Raw genomic sequence first — 25,268 nt, forward strand, 5'->3', positions numbered from 1 at the left:
CCAAGTGAAAACTGCCCTTTCTGTATGCGGCAAAAATTTGTCGAGCAACATCAGCAGAATGCGCGCAATCAAATTTATCCTCAGCCTCTTTACACATTCAAAAAGGGACGCCCCAATTGTATCCAAAAGCCATCTTCTATCGTCAGATATGATATATTCACGATTCTCGGAATTTGAGTTAAGCATTGGGTAACTTGTTGATTTATTTCGTTTCATTTGGTTGGGGCATCTATAGACCGATCAAACGATTCTGCATGTGGTATTGACCGACTGGATTAAATCCTGAAGTGTTGTATATTTCCATGGTATTATAGACATAATTTCTGAGTCGTTTAATTAAGCAATTGCAAATGGTGGGGTGGGGAACCGTGAATAAACGTACGTTTGCCATTAGCAGAAGTCCAAACATATAGTATATTCCTACTTCCTCTACGAATAAACAACTAATCCACATTTCTATTTAATGATAATCTGCCATTAGGAATAATAGGACAAACTTTTAGCTAGGCACCTGCATCATATTAACAGTTAATTCATGCATCCATGGACACAGAAGAACCAAGCAGCTCAACTTTCCAATCCCGCCAAAAAAAAGGTGGATGGATCACTTTTCCCTTTATCACATATATATGCCGTTAGTCTCGCAGCAAATTATTGTTTGTCATATTGTCCATCTTCTCTACAAATGATCTTGTAGCAGAAATCCCCATGCACTCTTAGGGTGTCGGACCAATTCCATTTTAATGTTAAAACGTTCAGTCTCAAATTGAAACTGAAAATTCATGACACCATAATAGAATTAGTGAGTTAACCATGCAAGTAAAGATAACAGTTACAATGACATTTAAAATTATTCACCACAAAAAACTCATATTAAATTACAAAACTATACCATGATTGAACTCATTTGTTCCACTTATGACTTCATGAAATTAATGACGTCTACACCACAATCATTGCTGCATGTAAATCAATCATCACAATAAATGAAAGAAGAGATTCCAATGCACTGCACAATAGCATAATTAATGAAAATTACCCATTCGGCTGTTTAGGAATGTTAGGAGATTCGTCAAATTCAAATAACGATGCCTAAAACTTGTACTTATCCCCAAATTTGTGTTGTAGTACAATATCAAGATCTTGCACCTGTTATCCAAAAGTAAAATCCTGATTGTAACACAAAATGTCCATATCATTATTTGCTACACAACTTAAAATGATACTTACTAACTTCCTAACCACAACACCTCGCTGCTTTGTTGAATTAGGCAACGAATCCAGTATGTACACTTTTTTTTTAACAAAGTCAACTTGTGTGCAATACCAATGTTGGTTATCTTCATTTATTGGCACAAATATCTGCAAGAACATGTATAGTTCAGGAAGATAATTACTTAATAAAAATTAGTTTAAAACCCAAGAAAAATGCATAAATTTTAAACATTATTTAATTAACCTTCTCACACATCTCAATGTTTCCTCCATATCTATCAGCATCAAAATATATTGAAGTAGTTGTAAGGCCAAGTTCGGCATTTTGTAATTTGCATTGCACAATTTTACCGAAATTACTTGTTTATATATCAAAATTTTTATAATTTAACACCTATGAATATAATAAGATGATAAAGTTTTAATAAATTTACATCTAAGACACAAGAAAAAATAAGAGTAAAGGCCTAAACAAAATGAGAAATAATATAATAATAAAAATGACAAAATTAGTGTAACAATTAATATAAGAAAATCAGTATGATCTGGATTTTTTTCCTTGGGAGATTGTTCATAAGAATAGGATCCAATAATTATAAATGAAAATCACATACATATATAATCTATTGTATAATTTAAATTAAATTTAGTTCACGTATAAAATGGTCCTAAAATAATTAGTACACTATGATACAATGTTATTTTAACAAAAAAAAATTTTTTTACTAAAAGTCTGAAATATCCATGACATACGTATGAGGGATATTTTACCCTATTTGTATCTCACATCTAATCATGAAAGTTAATTTGAGAAAAAATATTTTTGACAATATAATTATTTTGAATTTAGTCAACAAGTTGAGATTTTTTAAACAATAAAAGTGAAATATTTTGGGAACTTAGTTGTTTATTTTCCCATAATTAAAAATTGTTATATTGTTGCCATTGACTTTTCATTCTGTAGACTAATTGTTATCAATGCAATATTAGTTTTATTAACAATAATTGAAGTTCCATTGATCCGAGGATTGGCATTTTATTGCTATTAGTTTATATGTAAATATTTAACCTAAGTAATAAAATAAATAATAGCTACTTAAAAAAAAGGAAATTGGTGCTCAATTGATTGTGGTGTAAAATATTAGTATACAATTAACTAGAGTTTGAAATGGAATTAAATTTATTTAGTATTTTACTGCTAACAACTTTGACCCCATTTAATGTTTAAAGAAAAAATAAAAGAGATGTAGAGATTGGGATTGGTTCCTTAGTGTGAAAAAAGGAAAGTTGTTCTAAACTAATGTTGCGTGAAATTCTGGATGCATATGAAATTAGAAATGTGATAACTTTGCAATTCATTCTCATTCATGATGAATTTCTTCGATTCTATATAGAATCGCAATTTTTTTCGTTCAGCATGAAAACATTCCTTTTTTGTCATATTGATGGCTTTTGCTTTTAAGATTATCTACATGTCGGTGGTTAGTATTATTGACAAGGTTAGAGGTTATGGAAAATATTACTAATTTTAGGAGAAATTATGTATTGTAAAAAAGGTTTAATAATTTTCTATTAAGCATAACTACTGCATACAAAAGGAAAATATATTTGACTTTATTTTGCTTTGATTAGAAGAACTTATACTAGTAATAAAGGAAATTTCAATTCAACAATCAACGTGCATATAATTACAGTAATTTTTTAGTCATTTAGACTAATATATGCCATAAAATAGTCAGATTTAGTCATTTGTGAATTCATAATTTGAACAGTTTACATAAAATTCATCAATAAAAAATTATGATTATTATAAAATGACATTTTATAATAATTTACCTACCATTTGCCAATAAAAAAAGAGTTTGATAGAAAACATATGGATACAAATCCATAATGTAAATGATACAAAGTAAGTTTGAAAGTCACAGAACTTAACATATGGGTAATTTTACTATAATTTTCAAAGATTATGCTATGTTAATAAAACTTTAATTTTTATACTTGTGACCCAAAAAAATAAATTTATTAAGATTTTACCATTTTATTAAATTCATAGGCATTAATATATGAAAATTGTGTACCATTGTATTATATTCATAGGTGTCAATATATGGAAATTGTGATGTATAAATAAGTGTAATTCTATATATAACTCGAAAGATTTGTTGTTTCTGTCATCCAAACTTTCTAACCTTTCACAAATTCAAAAATAATTCAAATTTATACTATGAATTTGAATAAATATGGAACTTACATTTTTTTTTGAAGTAAATTACTAATCTATATCTGAAACTTAGTTTTTGAAGAGTAAGTTTAGTTCAAGTAATGGTAAGTTTTTATAGATTAATAGTAAATATTGTTGATAGAATAGTAAATTTGGTTAATCTTCAAAACTTACTAGTTTGTGGCATAAATTTACTATTTTACTCAAAGAAACTTATATGAAACAGTATTAGGAAGTTTATTTGAAATAATGCTAAGATATTTTTATTAATAATTGAAGCTTAGTATTATAGTTAGTAATTACTCGTAATGTAAATGTATGATACATAATTGTACGTATCATTTATAAATGTTATATGTTTTAGGCACTTTAAATATACTATGAAATATATATATATTTTTTGCATATAACCTTTTTTGCTGCCCTTACTTTCACTTACGACCCTCTCACTTTGACAGTTGTTTATTTTAGGCACTTCACGTTTCACCTTTACACTTTGGAATCCCATCAACTTTTCCTATCTCTTTTCCACTTAATTTCAATGTCCAACAAGTCTTCAGGTTCTAGGTCACAAAAGACATTTATACGTGTCTATCCAACACACTTTTCCTACCATTTGTGGCCACAATTATACCGCAGCAACTTTCCACACCTCTTCTCTGACTCTGAACATACCGTAGCAACATCCATTATTTCCTTGTAACAATGGTAAAATCTTATTTTCAGAGCAAAATGGCCTGAAGGAATCGATATGCCAACCAGACTATTTTAGAAATACATAACAACTTGTAGTAGTTCCGAGCTAAACTATTCGACAAAAACTTAATTCCGAAACCTCGATTACGAATATTTGGATTTCATATCTTATCACAAGTCAAGCAAGAATTTGTGCAGAATTGGCTACACTTAGTAGAAGTTCATTAGGAACCGTAAAAGTTGCATCTTTAAATAGGAAAAAAGGAAAGCATTTAATGATTTTAGATGTGACGCTTATTTTGCAACATCACAAAAGTGAAAAGATGACACTAATAACAGGATAGGGAGAGTAGACACGAGAAGATGATACATAAGAAGGTAAATCATGAAAAGGTATCATCCTAGTTGAATTGTGGGAATCGTGGTTCAGCAACAGCAACGAGAGGTTTGGCAAGGAAGCCAGAATCCTCGCACTCTGCTAAATCGATTTGCGAATGACCAGATGGAATCTTCCAGCTAAAGCATTGAAGAAGTCTGGCCAGCAACATCACAGTGAGCGTGGAACCCAAAAGGACTCCTGGACATCCACGCCTTCCGGTGCTGAAGGAAAACATATTTAATTCTGGATCGTTCAGATCCATTCTAGCATCATCCATGTCCTTCATGTGTCGCTCAGGCTTGTACTTAAGCGGATCCTCCCAGATTCGAGGATTACGGCTAAGTCCTGGACGGCTGAGGATAACATGGCTACCCTTCGGGATGAAGTAGCCACCAACGACGGTGTCCTGAGTGGATACATGAGGAACATTAAAGGGTGCTAATGGATGGAGCCGCAAGGACTCTCTTACGCAGGCCTTCACATATTTCAGCCTCGGAAGGTCAGATTCTTGAACAAGCCTATCCTTTCCAACCACGGCGTCTAGCTCTTCTGTGGCTTTTTGAAGCATTTCAGGTTGATTTAGCATCTCTGCTAATGCCCATTCCACAGCATTTGATGGATTATCGACTATCGCAAACATTAGTTCCTGTCGAGCATGCATCATAGTAAAGTTAAAAGTGAAAACTGATACTAATCCTTTTTAACCAAATTCAGTAACCAACTGACCGTACAACAACACCATATTTCAAGTTTCATTTTGGTGGTGATTAAGGCTCATTGAGATTCCATCCTTTTCTGAGTTCTTCTAATCAACAAATTTGGGCAAATTATTTTTTAATATTGTCAGAGCGTGGCTGATGATGTCGTCTTAAGGCACCTTTTGTACGTCATTTGATGTGGACATGATTTACCTGAATGTTTCCACAGCTTTGAGTCTGCATGCAAGATTTTAAGTTTTGGAGTATGGTCCCTACGATTGATTTTGTACTTATGTGAAAAGGCACTAGCTGATAAGGTGCTAAAGTTTGATTTACTCCATTTGTTTAAGAAATTTTTTATGTAACCATGCAGCAGGATAGAGGATTCCTTACAGTAATTTGTGCTCTAATCTCCTCAGTTGTTAAGAGGGGTCTGCCGTTGCTATCTTTGAGCCTGATTAGGACATCAAGAAGGTCTTCTTCCTCCTTTTTCACGCCACTCTCCCACATTTTAATCCTTTTTTCAATTTCAGGATCTTGGTGCTTTCGTACGCATGCAATGGCCTCAGTAAGCATCTTTCCGTAGCCATCAAAATCAAAAATCTTCATCCAGGGCATGTAATCAGATACGCTGAATGCATACAAATGAGCAAGCATTTTGAATAGTGCATTGATATGTTCAACTTCCTCAGCACCTGGTCCTCCATCTTCCATTCCTTTCCCGAAGAATCGCTTGTTGAAAATCATTTTTCTAGTCACATTTCCGCAGTAGTGTTGCGTAACCAATCTTATGTCCACTAGCCCACCGGTGGCATTGCCCTTGCACTGGTTGTAAACATAATTAACCAAATGATCTGCTTCCTCTGCTCGCTTGCTATGAAGCCATTGGTGTTTAGCAGGTGAGAGCACACAGGAAACGACCATCCTCTTCATTTTCTTGTATTGATCGCCCAAAGGCGAAAGGATTGTCGTCAAGAATCCTTCACTACAAAGTTCTGCAGACATGAAAACAGGTCTGCTGGAGAAAATCGAGTCTTGTTTCTTGAGGAATTCGCGAGCGAGTTCAGGAGAAGTGACAGGAATGATATGAACACCGAAAATGCGGATACATGCGATTTCGGTATTCAAATCATCCATGACTTTGCATATCCATCGATTTGTTGGTCTGTTTCTCAGCATTTGGAAAATGCAGCCAAAGAAAGGCAAGCATTTTGGGCCAGGAGGGAGAGGTAATCGAGGTTTGTTGTTCTTTAGACAAATAGTTAACCATTTGTCCATCATAAAGATCACCAACGACACCAAAGCCATGAATCCTGAGAAAAATGGGATCCATGAGATTGAGATAAATCCCAAGCCTGAATCAACACGAAGACCGGAAGTGTAATTCATGACTTGAGACCGTATGAAAAGGTTATCAGGCTGCGTAGGTTCGTTTATTCTTATTACACAGGCTACGGAGGAGTGTAGGCAAATGCAATTGTTGTTGATGGTTTGTAAAGAGTTCGATCATGCGAGCTTTTTATAGGAGAACCTTGTTGCTGGCCGCCAAATGTTTATGACATTGCAGCACTGTCCCCGTTGAACAAGTGTCACAAGGAACTTAGATGTTAGGAACAGTACGTGTTTGCCCATGCAGCATCTCTTTCAACCCAACAAACGTACATAAATGAGTTCACGTTTTATCCATTGGATGGTACATAAATGATAAATACAAATTTTAATCAACCTGTCCACCATTTACTTTGCTAGGGAAATTTGGAAAGCATCTGTTGTATATTTAGTCTGAGTCTGGAGCAACAATACAGCCCATAAGTATCTTTTCCAAACCAAAATAAGAATACATACTTTTTATAGATTAATTTCATCATCTGATATTCTCATTCATTTTAACAGATAATCAATTAACCTTCAAACGAAATAGATTTCGTATAGAATTACTCAAGATATTTAATAGCAGCCAATTTTGTGGTGGGATAAAACCCAAATTTAATAAAATAAACTGTTGGTGGGATAAAACCCAAGTCCAACAGTAGTACTTTCAGAGATTTATAGCATAAAAAGTTAAGATATCATTACTAGAATACGTAATTTATTGAACAAAAAAAAAAAAGATACTAATTTTTAAGTTTCTAACTAATGGACTATTTGTATGATCAAAACAAATTTTAATTCGCTTTTCTATCTTTTAGTTTATTGGGTTATTCAAAACCATAGTTATTAAACCCGGCCCGGCCCGGCGGTCGAACCGGTCATTGGGCCGGGCCGAGTCTTAAATTAGATCGTTTGGGCTACGGAACCGTTGACTAGTCAACGGCCCGGCGATCGGACCGGGCTAACCCGGAAACCCGGCCGGGTTTGTCCACGGACCGTTCCCGGCCCGTTTTTGGTGAAAAAATTTTATTGCCTTTGTAAAAGCTCGAACCTTGGACCTCCACCAATCAATAATGCATGCTTACCACTAGGCTACTCCGAAATTTGTTAATAAAAGGTCTTTATTATAATATATATATATGTTTTTTCAATTCTATCTTTCTTTTCTCTAAAATAAATTTATTTGAAATCTTTTAATAAAAATTAGTACCCTCCAAACTCTATAATTTATAAAATGAATTTCAAAAATAACACATTACATAATTCATTTCAAAGATAAATATTAATTTAATAATTTTTTACACTTAAAATTCATAAATAAGCTACATTATTACATTAAATATAGATAAAATTTTACACTTGAAGTTTGGTGTATTACTAAATAACTTTATATTTATTTAATTCTTATATGAATTAATTATTTTATAGCAAATTAAATTAAATGAGCTTTTACTATGGCATTATTTATTACAATTTATATCATATATCTTATATAAAAAATTATGAAATATAATATTTAAATATATTTAGTGACCCACCGGTTCAACCACTCACCCACCGGTCGAACCAGTAACCCGTTGACCTACCCCCTTCGCCGGATTCCTTCCCGGGTTGGGTTTAATAACTATGTTCAAAACAATTCATGCAGTGCCATGTTTAGGTACGGTTCAATGTCATATCAATTTGACCCCTAGCATCTATTCTTTTAGTTGCTTGCAAACTTAGGACGACTTCTGGCACGTTTTAGATGTGATGCATTATTAAGCCTGTCCCAATATTCCCCTCTAACGCGGGCCGGGTTTAGAGCGCGTGAAACTCATCACTATCTCGTAAGGCGTCGAGACCATAGCATGTTACACGAAAGCGCCGCTTTCTCTGCAGGGTTGTCACACAAGATAAGCACGCCGCCCCCCTGCTGGCCGGGCGAAATGAAGTTCTCTCTCCCGGTCAACTGTCCACAAAATAAGAAAGAAAGGCCAATAACTTTTAGTTGTGCACATTATTGCCTGCAGACGATGTCTACTGTTATTAATCCTTAGGGCAGCTCCAACGGGGGCGTAATGGGGAGCCATTACACCGCTCCATGACACGGCTCCCCATTGGAACCGTGTCATGGAGATTACACACATCACATGTATGATGCGTGTAATCCATTGAATGTGGGCCCTATTTGTATTTTATTTGATTTAACTTATGTAATATTATGTTATGGAGTTCAACTAATTACATTCCGAATTATTAATTAAGTATGGATTATTATGATATCTTCGCATTTGAAGTATCAAATATTTGTTTAATTTCCTACATAATTATTTTTAAAAAAATAACAATATATTATTTTTGAAACATAGAAAAAGATATATTATTCAAACTTAAAAATTAATAATATCATTTTTAGAAAATAAAAAAATTCAAAATGTACAAAATTTAACAAAAGTTAGTACTTTATTTTTTAAAAATAACAAAATTAGTTTTAAAAATTATTTTATTTATTTATGGGATATGAGTTATGCATTATTAAAATAAATATTTGATTAATTGTGGACCCATGCTATTACACCTTGTGGAGTGTAATCCATTGTGAGTGAAAGTGTAAGGGCACCTCCCCATTACACCCCTCCATGACACGGCTCCCCATTGGAGCCGTGTCATGGGGATTACACGCATCACATGTATGATGCGTGTAATCCATTGAATTTTCTTCCTATGGCAACAGTAAAATTTCAGCGAGGGGCATATTTAACATTTCAAAGGGCACTATTATTTGTATTTTATTTGATTTAACTTATGTAATATTATGTTATGGAGTTCAACTAATTACATTCCGAATTATTAATTAAGTATGGATTATTATGATATCTTCGCATTTGAAGTATCAAATATTTGTTTAATTTCCTACATAATTATTTTTAAAAAAATAACAATATATTATTTTTGAAACATAGAAAAAGATATATTATTCAAACTTAAAAATTAATAATATCATTTTTAGAAAATAAAAAAAATTCAAAATGTACAAAATTTAACGAAAGTTAGTACTTTATTTTTTAAAAATAACAAAATTAGTTTTAAAAATTACTTTATTTATTTATGGGATATGAGTTATGCATTATTAAAATAAATATTTGATTAATTGTGGACCCATGCTATTACACCTTGTGGAGTGTAATCCATTGTGAGTGAAAGTGTAATAAAAGAGGAGAAAGTGGAATGCTGACGTGGCATGTGGATTACACTCCACAGAGTGTAATAGCATTGTGGATGCTCTAATAAAAGAGGAGAAAGTGGAATGCTGACGTGGCATGTGGATTACACTCCACAAAGTGTAATAGCATTGTGGATGCTCTTAGTCCAGAATCCAGATGCTATTCATTCATGCTTCAGAACATGTGCAAAGTCGAAGCTATTATAGTACACACCCCTCCCATGCTAGAAAAAATAAATAAATAAATAAGAATAACAAAGACAATATGTTAATGTAACCCAAAAAAAAAAAGATAACTTATGTTAAGGTACCCTTTTTTTAAAACAAGACATTTTGATTAATTTAAAAGTGTCTATTAATTTGTCTTTTTTGCATATGGGATGTGTCTAGTTTAAAACAATTGGTGGGATTTTGATATATCAACGAAATGGCCTTTTTAGAAAAAAAAATGCAAAAGTTGAAAAAATAAAATAAAAATAAAAATGTCTATTAGTATTTTAAACTTCTAATTTGAATTTGATAGGTCTCTAAGGTGAAATCCAAATAAGATAATTTTCATTTTTTCTCACTAAGATTTGGCTTAATGTTAGTTTGCTCTTTCCTAAATGTATGAAATAATCAATTTTGCCCTCTTTAGTGGTCTAGTTACATATTGATTACACAAAAATATTAAATTGATAAAAACAAAAAAAAAATCGGCTTTGTTTATTTTCCTTAAAATCTTTTCGTATTCCTATTAGATTAATGTTTATTTTGTATGTATTATTTTAGTTTTATGAGGCTTTCAATCGAATAACAACGATGATGATGATACAAAATGTTTGTATTGAGATTGTTGGTTGAAAAATAAATTCTTTTTTTTTGTTTATGTAAATCGTTATAAAAATTGTATTATAATTTTTTGTTAGTCAAATTAGTCAACAATTAATAACTTAATCAAAACTATTAAAAAGGCTGTTATGTCTTGCTTTTTAAAACAAATATCAAGAGGCAAAATAAAAAATATCATATTTACATTTGGTTTGGAGTAAAGGTTTAACTACAACCCAATTATATTGACCAGTTCAAACCAACCCACCGTTCAAGCCTATCTATTAATTTTGAATAGGTCTAAATAGGTACCCATTAAACCCAGTTAATTGATGGGTAGTGAATTGATTTGACTCACCCATTTAAAATATAATTATACATGTAAACTCAACTTTTAAAAGTGTTAGACAAATAAATTTGAATTTCTTATTAATCTAATAACAATAAAATACTATTTTTTTAAGACAACATGAAAATATAAAAGAAAAAATAGAATTTTAAGCGACTCATAAATAATTAATTAGGTATACACATACTCATTTATTAAATGGGTTGATTCAATTACAACTCATTTATTCCCATTGTTCAATTACGACCCGTTCAAAGCCCTCTGTTTCATCCATTTTGACACCTTTGGAGGGACAATTTAGAATTAAAATGTATCGGTTGAGGGATCTAATAGATACTTTTAAAGTTGAATGACCAAAGAAGATATTCATAAAAGTTGAAGAATTATTGGAGTCGTTTATTCAACAAGAAATCAAAATAAAGTCATTTCTCCCGGTGGCAATCGTTTTGAACCCCACGTTGATACGAGAAAACTGTGGAACATAACCACATGAATAGACAAGCGATGAATGGTCCGCCCCCCATTAAGACAAGTGCAAAGTTGGCTCGATCGAAGGGGGATGAGTCCAAATTCTCCTAATCCTTGTAGAAGTGAAATTTTAAACAAAAAAAAAAATGAAGAAAAACATGTTTCGACTGTTACCACTTTCGAACGACAAATTGTGTGGTTCACAAGAATTGCCCATGTACATTGAACAACGGTGGTTTTGTCAATGTTTCGTCGGAGTCTTGTTTACTCAGTCAAGAGTAACACTACAGGATGACTACCCATGGCTTGGATTTCATCACCATTTCTCGCGCGCCATCACCATTATGATCATATGAAGAAGTAATCACGATATTCATGCAAGTACATTCACTCTTTTTGAAGTTTATAGGTACTAATTTAGAGTGTTGAAACCATCAAATATGGTTTAGTACTGCCTCCAAATCCGTCTTGGGCAAAGAAATTCCTGTTCAGCAATTGTTACCATAATCATTCATCCATCTTAGTTCTTTGGACTTCTGAGCAAGAATGTCAAGTTCGAACATTGGAACTTACAAGCGAGTGTGTTTGAGTAACTTCTTATTTGCAAAAATTTATATTATTGCATTGTAAACGCGTTTTTAATAACACTTTTATCTTTTCAATGTCTGGCCGGTTCGGCAAATGAGGGCCTTGTTTGGCAAGCAAGTTTTTGACCAAATTTGTTTGCTACAAAATTTTCTAACAATTTTAATTACAATAATCTCAAAAGAATTTTTAAAAATTTTAAACTATGCACTTCAAAAAATCCAAAAATTTACACACTTCAAAAATTTTTTCTACAGCTTCTACCGTAAGTTTTAGACAAAAACACTCAAAAAACTCACTTGTCAAACGGGGTCGAGTTTTTTGGGTGTTTGACTAAAATTTTACTGTAGAAGTTATAGGAAAAATTTTTGAAATGTGTAAAAGTTTTGGATATTTTGAAGTGTATAATTTAAAATTTTTTAGAAGTTTTATAAGGTTACGGTAACTAAAGTTATGAAAAAACTTGTAACAAACAAACTTAATCAAAAACTTATTTACCAAATAGGTCCTCTATTTTTTTTTTACATACATCATATTTTAAATAAATGTTATACCCTTTTTCAAAAATTGTTTCAAATATTCTCCTGCCCTAACACGCTCTGCTTTTAACATTTGCGCAATGTTTTCAGAACCGGATCGGACCGGCCGGTTCAACCGGTTGGACCGCGAACCGGCCATGTCACCGGTCCGGTCTAATGCTAAAGCCGGAAGTTCATGGAGAACCGTTGAAACCCGGACGAACCGTGCGAACCGTTAAGAACCGTGAACCGGCGGTTTTTTAAATTTTTCAACAAAATTTCAAGAATGGTGTAGCTAAGATTCGAACCTAGGTCTCCAAGTTTAAATATGACAATCTTACTGCTAGACTGTACTTAAGTTTGTTGAGAATTCTACTTGACTAAAAAATATATTAAAACATCAAGTTCTTCTCTTATTTTTTTTTTCAATTTTTTCTTCTTAACCATTTTTAACCCAAATATCCACAACAAGATTTTCTCAAGTCTTCACCATTATTATCAGGTTATTATCTTTAGCAGATTGTAAAAAAGTTGAAAATTTCAACTTTTCTTGTTTTCCAACATTTTAGTAAGTTTAATTTTTTTCTTTTCAAGGTTTTTTTTCTATATTATTATCTTTAGTTGATTTTTTGCATTTTCTTCTTTTTCCCCTCAATTTTCATATGTTTCCCCCATTTTTGTTTATTTTTATTCGATTAATTAAGGATGAAATTTTTGCCAAAGTAGTGCACATCCGTGTAGGAATTGGGTAGGAATTACAAATAATAACATTGGGTTGGTCAAAAATATGGTAGTTGGCACATAATCGAAGCTATTGATAATTGAATTTAAAATAATTAATGGTATAGGATCATTGAATTTAATATAACATGTTAATTAGTAATGTTTAGTAGCAATTAATTTTTTATGTGTTTAACTGTATATTTGTTTTTCAAAAATTTTTAGTTTTTTTTAGTTTGAGCAATTAGATTTATATTTTTATAATAAAATTTTAACTTTTTCAGCTTAAGTTGATGAAATTGTGAAGGTGGTGTGGTTGCTTATCATGCCACTGATAAAAGTTTGCTATTCAAATAGTTTGTCTTAACTTGAACTCTTTTATGGATTTTTTTAAGGGTTGTAAAAGAATTTTAATATTTAATTTATTTATTTTTTGTGTTTTTATTTGTGATAATTGGTGCACATTTGGATTGTATCTATTTATGTTTATAATGAATTTATGAAAACTTGTGGTGAATTATGATATTTTAATTATATTTATCATTCTATGTTTTGTGTATAACTTTTAGAAAATTTATTATTATCATAACTTAAATTAAGTTATGTTGGTAAAGTTCAAGTGCAGAATGAAACCTGCTTAGTACTTAAAAAAAATTGATTCGAACAGGCCACCTCTCCGGTTCACTGACCGGTCCGAATTTAAAAACATTGATTTGCGAGGGCGGTAACTAAATCATGAGAAAGTCATTGACGTCAAACCTGTTCTGTTCCAGACATTGGGCACCTCAAACCCTCGTACCAATCACACAAAAAACCTGAAAGTGACTACCACAAATATCCCGAGATTGAAAAGGGCCGAACTTTGGGAGCCTATATGTGGAGATTAGAAACCCAATTAATTGAAAAACATGTTTCGACTACTTGAGAACGACAGGTGTACAATTTTGTGGTTCAAATTAATTGGCCATGTACATTGAACAACGAGTTTTTGCAAGAAATTGTCGGTCAAGAGTAATAGTAGGGGATGATTATCCGTAATTTGGAAGTAGTCTATTTCTAATTTCTCACATAACCTTTATCACATTTCGAATCGGGAAAGCCACTGACTCAGTCAAACGTGATACCAAAATCTTGATCAGAAAAATTTGAGGGGAAAAAAAAAAGTATATTCTTTTTTTTTTTTAGTTTTCATTTGTCTTTTTTGTTGCATATTTTCACATTATTTAATTATTTTATAATTTACACATCAATCACATCATATTATTTTCACTATCGATCCGATCTGTCAAATCCTTTGATCCCTAACCCTTAAGAATCGAACCACCGTCCAAGTCGACTTTGAGACCATAGCCTACAGTGATTAAGCGGTCTGTCCAAAATCTCCCACCTCATCACTAAACCCGAAGAGTTAAAGAAACCAGAGGTCTGTCCAAAATCTGTTTTGTTTTGCTAAACGTTAAAAGAGCTAAAGAGCTCTGTCGCTTTTTTCTACAATCAACAAATCCAACGGTGTATTTAGGTAGAAAACGGAATCCATCGATCAAATCCCCAGGTTAATAGTCTTTTTTCAAATTATCCGAAGAAGCTTCTGAACCACATCCTTCTGGTTGTTTTGGCCTACCCATGTGATGATATTCGTTCATGATTATGTTGTTTTGAAAGCAGAATTTGACTTGTGGGTTCATCAAAAAAATCTTTTTTTTTTTTTTTAAGTATTAGGGTTGTAAGAGAAAAGGGATATGGATTTTAAGGTATAGTAGTAGGCAAATACTTGTCTGGGAATTTTTTGCTCGGATAATTAGCTTTCCTAGTTTCCTTTTTTTTTTTTCCCTCAATTTCAACTTGATTTGGCTCCCCTTGTCTCTCTCTTTTTGGAAGTAGAAGGGGAAGAGGGAACCCAACAACTGGGATGTTTAGCATCAGGGAGAAAGAAGCAAAAAAGAGGAAGGCGGAGTGTTTAATTAAGAACTTCTTGATGGAGAGCTGCTCGCTTGTTAGAGTTGTATAAAATGTGGAGGAGGTCAGAGTAGAGACCAAAAAAGTTCCGGCACAATGTTTAGGGCCGGGATTCGGGTTTCATTCTTTTTTTTTTTTAATCTTTTAATCTTTTCACTTTCTCTTTTGTTTCTAAAAAAGAAATGAGATGTTCCCAAAGATACGAATTTCTGAGAATTTATTCCAATTTTAGGAGAGTTAGGAGCCTGGTGTCTGAATATTTAATTCTTAGTAGTGACGTGATAAGTTTTTACCGTGAAACATATGTTAACAACAAGCCACGTCATGTCACTAGGCCTTACGGACAAAATTAACAACATACCCAAAAAAAAAAAAAAAAAAAAAAACCCCCACTCCTTGAGTGGCTCATATCCATGCAAAACATTTTCAAAAGAGCAATCTTTTTTTTTTTTTTTTGTCGATACAGGGGTGTCCCGATCAATTCTTACGGGGTCCGACTAATTTTCTGTGATTCGAATCCGGCGCCCCAATCCGACCAAGACACGATAAGTGCACAGACGTTCCCACAACGCAGTTTCAAAAGAGCAATCAAATGATGAAAACCTGACCTTTAGATTTTTGCACAAACAACATCAATGGGATTACCATGTTGTGTAGGACGGACAATTAATTTTATCGTACCTCGAAATTTGCAACAAAGTCCGCAACACTGCTCTTGATTGAATTTCTTGCAAAGAAGACCACATAATCAAAATCCCTCGTTCAATTTACATGGCCAATTAATTTGAACCACAAAATTGTACACCTGTCGGTCTCAAGCAGTCGAAACATGTTTTTCATCAGGTACTTGATGTTTTCAGTTAACATCTTGGGTTTCTGAGGTGCCAAATTAAAGACTCCCAATTATCTTTGAGGCTCAGCTTTTTTCAATCTCGTGATGTTTGTGGAAGTCACTTTCAGGTTTTTTTTATTGGTCGTTACGAGGATCATTAATATGAACTTCCAATTAAATTTCTCCATTGGAGTCTTCAAAAGATGTGAAATGACGAGCTGGAATGGAAATACTAGAAACTATGTGGTAACAATCCAATTATTGAAGAAGAATGGCAGTTGGGTAATGGGAGATAGATTCTGGAATCTTTAAAGTTACATATACCTGCATCCCGGTCTGGTTAATTACGCTAACTAGTACAAATTAGAAATTTCGTTGGACGTTTGAGAAGATTGTACTGATTTGAGGGTTTAGCCAGAATGAGGAGGAGTAGAAATTGGAGGGCTGCTTGGGGATCGAAAATCATTGGGAGAGAGGATAAAAGGGCCATCACTCATTTGTGTTTTAGCAAGTATGTGAGGGAGAAAATTTTTTGGCTGCTTTAGGGCAATTGGGAAACAGGATGGAGAGAAGAACAAGAGAACTAGTTACTTTAGGGATTTTGGACACAATTGTCAACAGAATTTTTTGACTAATGTCTAATTGAAAATTAAGAGATAAAGGTATTACATTGCTAAAATTCATGGTTTAAGGTGTAAATTACAAACCAAAGATAGCTCAAGGTTGCATTTTGTATTTAACCTAAAATATTTGTGATTGAGATTTATCCATAACCCTAATCTGAGTTATTGACTAGAAGTATAATCTAGTCAAGTCGAGTTCAAGTAATACACTACTCGAGCTCGACTCAAGTTAAAAAAAACTTGAGGTCAAGCTCTCGATTTTGTTTTGTCTTACTTCTACTTAAGATCGAGATCAATCAAATTGAGTCCAATCGAGCCCAATATATAAATTCATATTTTATATAATTTTATTCAAGTGATGAGATAGGCATTTCACATTAGTTGTCAAATGAGTTGTTTCTAGTTGTCATTTTGACTCTTGAAACTCTCATGAGTTGTCTTTCCAATTTTCTACCCTTTTCTTGATAAGATACAGCTGAAATTGATAGATAAAATTGAGTTAGAAAAGTTGTGTAAAAGCAGAATAAGTTGATGAACAAGTTGTAGAAAACATAAGAGAATACGCGACCTCAGGAATACGCGACTTCTACTCGCGTATTGGAGGGTCGCGTTTTCACTTCAACAACACTCCAACTGCTATTTTCTCAATGATGGAGGCCAAACTAACTCTTGTTCAAACACATGAAAGTTGTAGCCCTCTGAATTAGCTTTCCAATACCTCAAGAATCATCCAGTTTGGAGCTCTGTGGACCAAGATATGACCAAAATGCCCATGGCTGGTCAGAGCTGTATTTCACCTTTCAACAATAGAGTTGCACTTCTGTTTTTTGACTCTTTGACAATGAAAACAACCGAACTGGACTTTGATGTTTTTATACCAAATATAGGTATATCTCTTAGCACTACAACAAAAAAGGCCTTTAGCGGCATTTAAAGGTGTCAGTATGCAATATCTAACCTGACACTTTATCTATCCTGACACCCAGGACGAGTGTTGTCCCTTCCAATGTGGAGATAGCCTCAAATCTTTAGCAGCATTCAAATGTGTCAGGCAAACCATGCTGCTATATCTTTACCTCTGCCAACAAAATCCTTTTTTTGTGATAATCGAAAGTGTCTGTATAGATTAGGACATCAGTATGGAATCAATAGGATATCAAATTTATGAAGGCATCTTCAGTTGTCTTAATATATGGCTTTAAGGACACATAGCCATGTGAATCTACAATGTGTTGGACGACATGCCCATTTGTTATTAGTGTTTTTCGAAAGTTAAGCTATGCTGACACTTTTAATTGCCAGGAGAATTTTCTCTGTTTTTTTTTTAATATGGAAGCAACCTGCAATTAGTCCTCCCTGCTGTATATTCCATCAACCAGAATCCCAAGGAACTTGTAAATTTATCCCAAAGAGCAGAATGCATATGGCAATGTAAAAGAAGAAGTCAATACTGAAATATAATTCATTGAATTAAAAGTCGATAACAAGTACAAACATAGCAAATACTAAAATCGCAAACAAGTGCTAAAAGCAAGTACTAAAATATCAAACCAGTACCGAAAGATTCTCATTTACAATAACTTGAAAGCTCTATCGGAAGCACAAAATAAAAGACTCTTATCTCTAATAAGTTGAAAGAAGTAGAAGTAGCTTCCAAACTTTCCATTTTGTTGAGAGTCCTCAGGCATAACCACAAAGTCCCCATCATTCTTCAGCTGGTTCCACCTGTGTACAAAGACCAAGGGGATCATTAGATCATCATAACTAGAACTAAAATTCCAGAAAATCCGCAATGTATTTAAGTGCATATCTCACCAAATGACAAGGCCAAGCAACTGGTGCACCAAGTGCATCTTGAATCGTTTGTTGTAAACCATATGGTCTAATCAATTGCTCACGTGGAGTCATTGCAACTTGTATCTGTATTTCACACCAGTTTGGCCCAAGAGCTTGTCCCCCGACCTCATCCAATGGATTCAGACTCCGTAAATATCCCTTTGCCACGATTTTTGTTGGGTCAAACAAACTTTTTAGTGAAACCATATTCCCTACCTAGCAAACATCCAACAAGTACAAGAATCAAACTCATGCCAAATTCCAGATTACAAATGCAAAAGTATAGAAGTTGTAAATACTTACTCGAATAGGTCACGTGGCTCACGATGGAGCATGGCTTGACACATTGTTAGATGATGATGAAGGATGTCTCGGGCTGTCAATTGGAGAGCCCCTTCCATGTTGAACTAAAACTATTTTCTTCAAGCTGGCTATTTCATCATCTTGTCGCTGAAGCCTTTCCTCCAAACGGACCAATGTTGACTGTTGTTGAACACTTATACGGTAGCATGTGTTACGACTAGGAATGTCTTCCCATAAGTCCGTTGGATTCACACCGTCACTAAACAAGCGAACATGACCATGTTTGTCTTGCCCAACCACCTGGGCAAATATATCATCACGACCAACTGGATCTTGCGAATCCGATGGAAGCTGATTTTTCAGCTCAGTCATTTTTTCCTACATAATAAAGGAAAACACTTGTTATTGCAAAAGACTGTTTGAAAACATCCATGGTAGAATTGATAGGCTTGTGTTCTGGGATCCTTACCAAATTCTCAGCAACTATGGTACTTGATGGAGTTCCATTGGCATGGGTATAAAACTTATTGAACATTTCTACTCTAGTAGGAGGTCTTCCCAACTGTTTGGACTATAAGAAATTGAATCGTTTTAATTATAGTTTTAGCATTTAGCATATAATTAAAAAACAAGCTAACATAATGAAACATGTACGAGCAACAAGATTAGCAACTAAAAAGTTGATGAGGTATCACCAAGTGGTTCCGAAGATGAGCAAATGATTTTTTTCCGGTTGTGTGGTTCATCTTCTTCTCCCCTCTAGCTTTCTTGTTCCTCTCACTTAGTTTCTAAATTTCAAAATCAAAAGCAAGATTACAGCATTGAATAAACACAACTTTATGAAGAATGTTGTAGCTGATTTGTACCTTTGTTTCTTCACTTTTCCAATAAGCCCAAAGTTTGATCCATTGCTCTTCCCGTACCCTTATGTCCTTTTGAAACCGAGCTTCAGCATTTGGCACGGCAGGATCAAAATAGTTAGCCTTTAAATCTGCCTTCCAGCTTCTCCATTTTTTGCCAATAGATCTTAAGGTCCAAGCTTCCAGTCCCATAGGCAAAGCAAACCTTTCCTGAAACGTAGTTAGCAACAAGAAAATCAACACAACTTCACAGTAATTTTTGTACAAAGCATACATAATACAAAAGCTACCATTACCTTTATCACTTCTAACATGTCCATTTTAAGTTTCCTTGGCACCTTAAGCCATGTTTCAACATCTACTGGACAATACATACCATTCCTAACCAAACTGCCCAAGAATTCAGAGAAAGAGGTTTTCTCACTTATTGGGATCCCATTGTCATCGAGTGTAATCTCAATCCGTGGAAGTTCCTTAGGCCGACCCCAAATTTCTTTCATAAATGTAGGGCCTCGGGTTTTCTGATGTACTTCACTTGAATCATTTGTAGTTTCTTTTCCTGTATAAAATAAGAAAAAGGTGCAAGTTATGAACATAACAAAATGCACTTCTGGAATTGGTTCAAAACAGTTAGTAATACCTGCATTGTCCGAGTTGCATGACATGAAGGTGGTGTCACTGGAATGTGGACCTCGAGAGTCCTAATTTGGACTTTCTTCAGTTGCTTCATGCCTTGTTCCAAGTGGAGATTGTTGAATTGGAGAGTTCTGGCAGTGCTCATGCGACTTGGAACCTCCATCAGCTTGTTGAGTAACTTGGTCACCTGATTCATGTATTATTCCCAATGTAGAATTCTGAATTGCAGATTGAGGTGCCCGAGCAGCTTCTCCTTGCACTTGTTCAATTACATTTTCATGGCTTGTTCCAAGTGGAGGCTGCTGCCTTGTTTCATGACATGAGGGAGGTTGCTCAATTGGTTCATCTCTCAATCCATTTGCAGCGCGCTTACATTTTCGACCTCTACGGGCCATACCTGCATAATATTTGAGTGAAGAAAGGGACAAATGTAAATGTTTAAAATTTATAGGAGCAAACACTCTACCTATAGTTTCTTTAACTTACAAATGCTATTATAAAGAAGTACTACTTAAACAATAAACTGGCATGACAAGTAACAAATGGCATTCTTCAAGAATAAACCAGGGGAAGACTATGGAGCTGTCAACAGAACAGAGAAACAAATGGGGAATATACGATTCAGTGCAGCAACTAAGTTGCCTATGATCTGAGATATGTAAATTTTCTTTTTTTTTTTAATACCAATTTTTCTACAAAACTGAGTAGGTAAACTCTGAATTTAAGGATTTGAGGCACTTAAGTAGTTATAATTGAGGGTTGTTTCAACCTCTGCAGCTTATATTTTTACAGCACGTGCTATGTAAATCTCAGAAGTTACTTCAGAATTCCTATTTCATACCCCTTTTTCCCATACCTATTGCCATCCCCTATTCTACCATTGTTGTGTCTCCCACCCAAACTGAAAATTTGTGTAAAGTGCTCCTGTTCAGTTTGTGTTTCACTGCATGATCTACATTTCATGTATTACCTATTTATGTTGTCTGTTCTCCAATTCCCACAATTTATGTTCAGTACATTTCATGTATTACCTATTTCTATGTCCCTTTGCTGACTATGGAGCCATTTTCTTTTGGATGGCTTTTTGAAAGGAACAATTACCCTAAATTTTGATTGATTTAAGAGAAATGAATACGCCCTGCCATTTTATGGCAGAATACTTCCTGTCTCTAAGATCTCTCACAAATTGGTATCTTTCCCACCTTATTCACTATTGAATTTGTCATAGGCAGGTTTGATAGAAAAAAAGTAGTCAATCAGGATAGGTAGCTTTAAGAAGAGCAAGTTTACTCTCCTTTTTATTCAGCATTATAAAGCTTGCTGGCTGCAAGCTTACTTCAAAGCTTTATAAAGCTTTACTCTCCTTTTTAGGTTCTGATTCTTCGAGTTTAGCTTTCAGAGGAACCTGCTGAATCATGTTGTTATCCTAGTCAGATTCCTATTTGTTGCATATTGTAGCCTCCTCACCAGATTTTTATTTCAATAGTAAATGAAACTAATGAGATAGTTCAGTGTACCAATAATGGAGGTTGATTGATTTCAGTCTGCACTTTTTAATTAAGTCGCTGAAAAGGACTCTATTTTGATTATCTTGGCTCTAATACACAAACACATCTAACAAAAAAATGTGAGTGCTGAACCCCAATCAGTCTTATTGTGCTTCAAGTATCAGTATCATATTCCAACATTACTCACCTTCAGAACACAACTTACTCTACCAAAGCCAACAACGATACAACATATCCCCCCCTCCAAAAACAAAAACCCCCCAACATCCCACAGCTTTAATATCGACTCAAATTACCATTACTTAGTTAAACTCACCACCTCAGCTTAGCATAAGGAATTAGCCTTCCGATGCCAAAAAACTAACAACCTGGAGTGATATCCATTCCTATGCCAAAAAACTAAACATCCTGGAGAGATTTCCCCTCCTTGTCCTTCATTATCATTTAACAATATGACTAGTCCAAAAACAAGTACTTCAGTGGCAGCCAGCTTATTTTATGCCAAATAACTGCAATTTCAGATAACAAAACACAAGCATCTGCTTTTGCACGTGTACAATTTAAAACAACCAGATAGAGAATGTCTAAGAGCCTAAAATCTAAGATGCTTGTCAGAGATGTGCTTCTCAGAAACGGAGAAGATGCTTGGTTTTGTATGTTTAGGGGTGGCAATCGGGTTGGTTATGAAGCTCACAGTAGCAGTCTCCATTCGACCAGGCTCACTAATAGATTGGTGCTTCTCAGAAACGTGCTTTTCACACCGCCACCACCCCCAAAAGCTTTTCACACCACCACCACCCCCCAAAGCAAACACTCTACCTAGAAATGTGCTTCTCAGAAACGGAGAAGATGCTTGTCAGAGATGGGAATCGAATAGCTTAAAAACTAAATCTACCATGCAATGCAAGAACATGTCTACCATGCAATGCAAAATTAGACACAAAATACTGAAATTACCTCAAACTATGGCTTGAATCCCTAACTTCTCGGTTTCCCCAAGCTTCAAGATCTGAACTCCACCCACCACCCAAGCTTTGAAGCCCTAATTTCTGATTTGTTGCCACCAAGCCAACACAACAGCCGAATTAGGGATTTGCCTGGTGCGAGCTCAACCAAGTTACCCAAATGGGTGCGAGTTCATGGACGGCAATTGACTCAAATTGGTGGTGCGAGCTTGAAACAGAGAGAGAGGACAAAGGCAGAGGACAACAAGAGAGGGAGAAGATGTCTGAAATAAAGGCGGTACTAATGACGCCAAAGTAAATTAGTCAAGCCTCTTGAATTTTTCAATTTGCCGCGCTACTAATAGCAATTTTTTTGTGTTTGGGCAAAATTTCGTTAAAGCTATATAACAACTAAAAATTTGGTTAAAGCTATATACAATATAATATAACAACTAAAAATATAAAGGCTAAAAATCTTGTTAAAGCTATATACAATATAATATAACAACTAAAAATTTTGTTAAAGCTATATAACAACTAAAAATGTAACAAATAAAAATTTTGCAAGAGCTATATACAATATAATATAACAATCAAAAAATTTGTTACAGCTATATAACAACTAAAAATATAACAAATAAAAATTTTGCAAGAGCTATATACAATATAATATAACAATCAAAAAATTTGTTACAGCTATATAACAACTAAAAATATAACAAATAAAAATTTTGTTAAAGCTATATACAGTGTAATATAACAACTAAAAATATAAAAATAATTAAAAATTTTGAGAAGCTAACAAAAAACATTCTTTTAATCAAAATGTTTTCGCTTACTCAATTTATTTTATGCTGCTAGCAATTATGTACGGCTTGTAGTCTAACAAGCCATTGGAAGGATCGAATTAGTTTATGAAACAAGAAAATTAACTTGTGAATACATGAAGTTTCCATTGACAAACATTGGGATTAGAATTGATTGAATATATATATATATATATATATATTCAATGTTTTCAATTCCAAAGCAATTGCCATTGAACTTTGTGTTAATTAGAAGCTTACTATCACTTACAAGATCTTAATATTGAACTTTTCAATGATTAACCTTAGGCTTACACTTACAACGCATTGATTGAACATAAACATACATATATATATATATATATATATATATATATTCAATGTTTTCAATTCCAAAGCAATTGCCATTGAACTTTGTGTTAATTAGAAGCTTACTATCACTTACAAGATCTTAATATTGCACTTTTCAATGATTAACCTTAGGCTTACACTTACAACGCATTGATTGAACATAAACATACATATATATATATATTCAATGTTTTCAATTCCAAAGCAATTGCCATTGAACTTTGTGTTAATTAGAAGCTTACTATCACTTACAAGATCTTAATATTGCACTTTTCAATGATTAACCTTAGGCTTACACTTACAACGCATTGATTGAACATAAACATACATACATATATATATATATATATATGTATTCAATGTTTTCAATTCCAAAGCAATTGCCATTGAACTTTGTGTTAATTAGAAGCTTACTATCACTTACAAGATCTTAATATTGAACTTTTCAATGATTAACCTTAGGCTTACACTTACAACGCATTGATTGAACATAAACATATAGTATGATCGGTTTGATCGATTTGATCGTGCTTGATCGGTTCGATCGTGTCTCATTTTCACTTTGAAGGATAATCTAAAATTGTGACTAAACCGATTAAATTCGATCAAAGATCAGTTGGACTAGAAAACTCTATCGGAATTAACTTTTTATATTGTTATTGGTTTAAAAAATAATTTTTTCATGGTATTAAAAAATTATTTAAGAAATTTATAGATTAAAGTTTCAAAATATTTCTATTGATAAAAAATTAGACCTCGGGTTACTGGGAAAAAGAATTGGCCATAATATAATGATTCACAAATGTAATATTACAGCTTACAATTAATGGAATTGCTTATAAAATAATGACCAGTATTTATGCAGCCCATTGGGCTCTTAAAATGAGTAATGGGTTCCTTGGAAAGTTGGATAGTTTTATGTTTGGTCTGAAATGATTTGCACATTCCGTACGTTGCCAATTGTTCTCCCCAAATCATAGCCTCGATTGCCAATTGTTGTCATGCCATTAAAAGAAAAATCATTCCAATACCATTTTTATGAATAAGACTGACGATTACTAACCAAGACTAGAAATCCAAAAACTAGACCATAGGAGTATCAATGAAAGAAAGGCCTTAAAGAGGCAAATTAATACACTAGTTTTAACTAATAGCACCAAGTCTTTTATCACATCTGTCAGAAGGCTTAACATGACACCGAGAGCACTAAACTCAAAGCTTTGTAAATGCCTTCAAAACTAAGAATGTCGGTCATATTAGTAAAATACAAAAACAAATGCAAAACCCATCGACAAAAGGAAATAAAGCCTAGGCCTAGCAATTGAAACAGAGAAGAATAGGGCCAGTAAGCTTCAAAGCTATAAAAGATTCTAAA

General features: G+C 33.7%; 2 protein-coding genes across 2 annotated transcripts; both read right to left on the reverse strand.

The window, feature by feature from the left end:
- Nucleotides 1–4,355: 4,355 nt before the first annotated feature.
- LOC140013893 (tryptophan N-monooxygenase CYP79A68-like) lies at nt 4,356–6,601 on the reverse strand. Its single transcript, XM_072064121.1, has 2 exons — nt 5,606–6,601; nt 4,356–5,160 (listed from the first exon to the last, which is right to left on the reverse strand). Exons 1-2 carry the CDS (start codon nt 6,599–6,601, stop codon nt 4,537–4,539), a joined length of 1,620 nt encoding a protein of 539 aa, XP_071920222.1. The 3' UTR covers nt 4,356–4,536.
- An 11,752-nt stretch (nt 6,602–18,353) lies between these two features.
- Nucleotides 18,354–20,679, reverse strand: LOC113729043 (uncharacterized). The gene is made up of 7 exons (XM_072062876.1): nt 20,361–20,679; nt 19,945–20,207; nt 19,655–19,858; nt 19,258–19,359; nt 18,831–19,166; nt 18,465–18,701; nt 18,354–18,374 (listed from the first exon to the last, which is right to left on the reverse strand). The coding sequence occupies exons 1-7, from the start codon at nt 20,677–20,679 to the stop codon at nt 18,354–18,356; spliced, it is 1,482 nt and encodes a 493-aa protein (XP_071918977.1).
- Between the last annotated feature and the right edge of the window lie 4,589 nt (nt 20,680–25,268).

This window comes from Coffea arabica, chromosome 8c, assembly GCF_036785885.1.
Source record: "Coffea arabica cultivar ET-39 chromosome 8c, Coffea Arabica ET-39 HiFi, whole genome shotgun sequence".
NCBI lineage: Eukaryota > Viridiplantae > Streptophyta > Magnoliopsida > Gentianales > Rubiaceae > Coffea > Coffea arabica.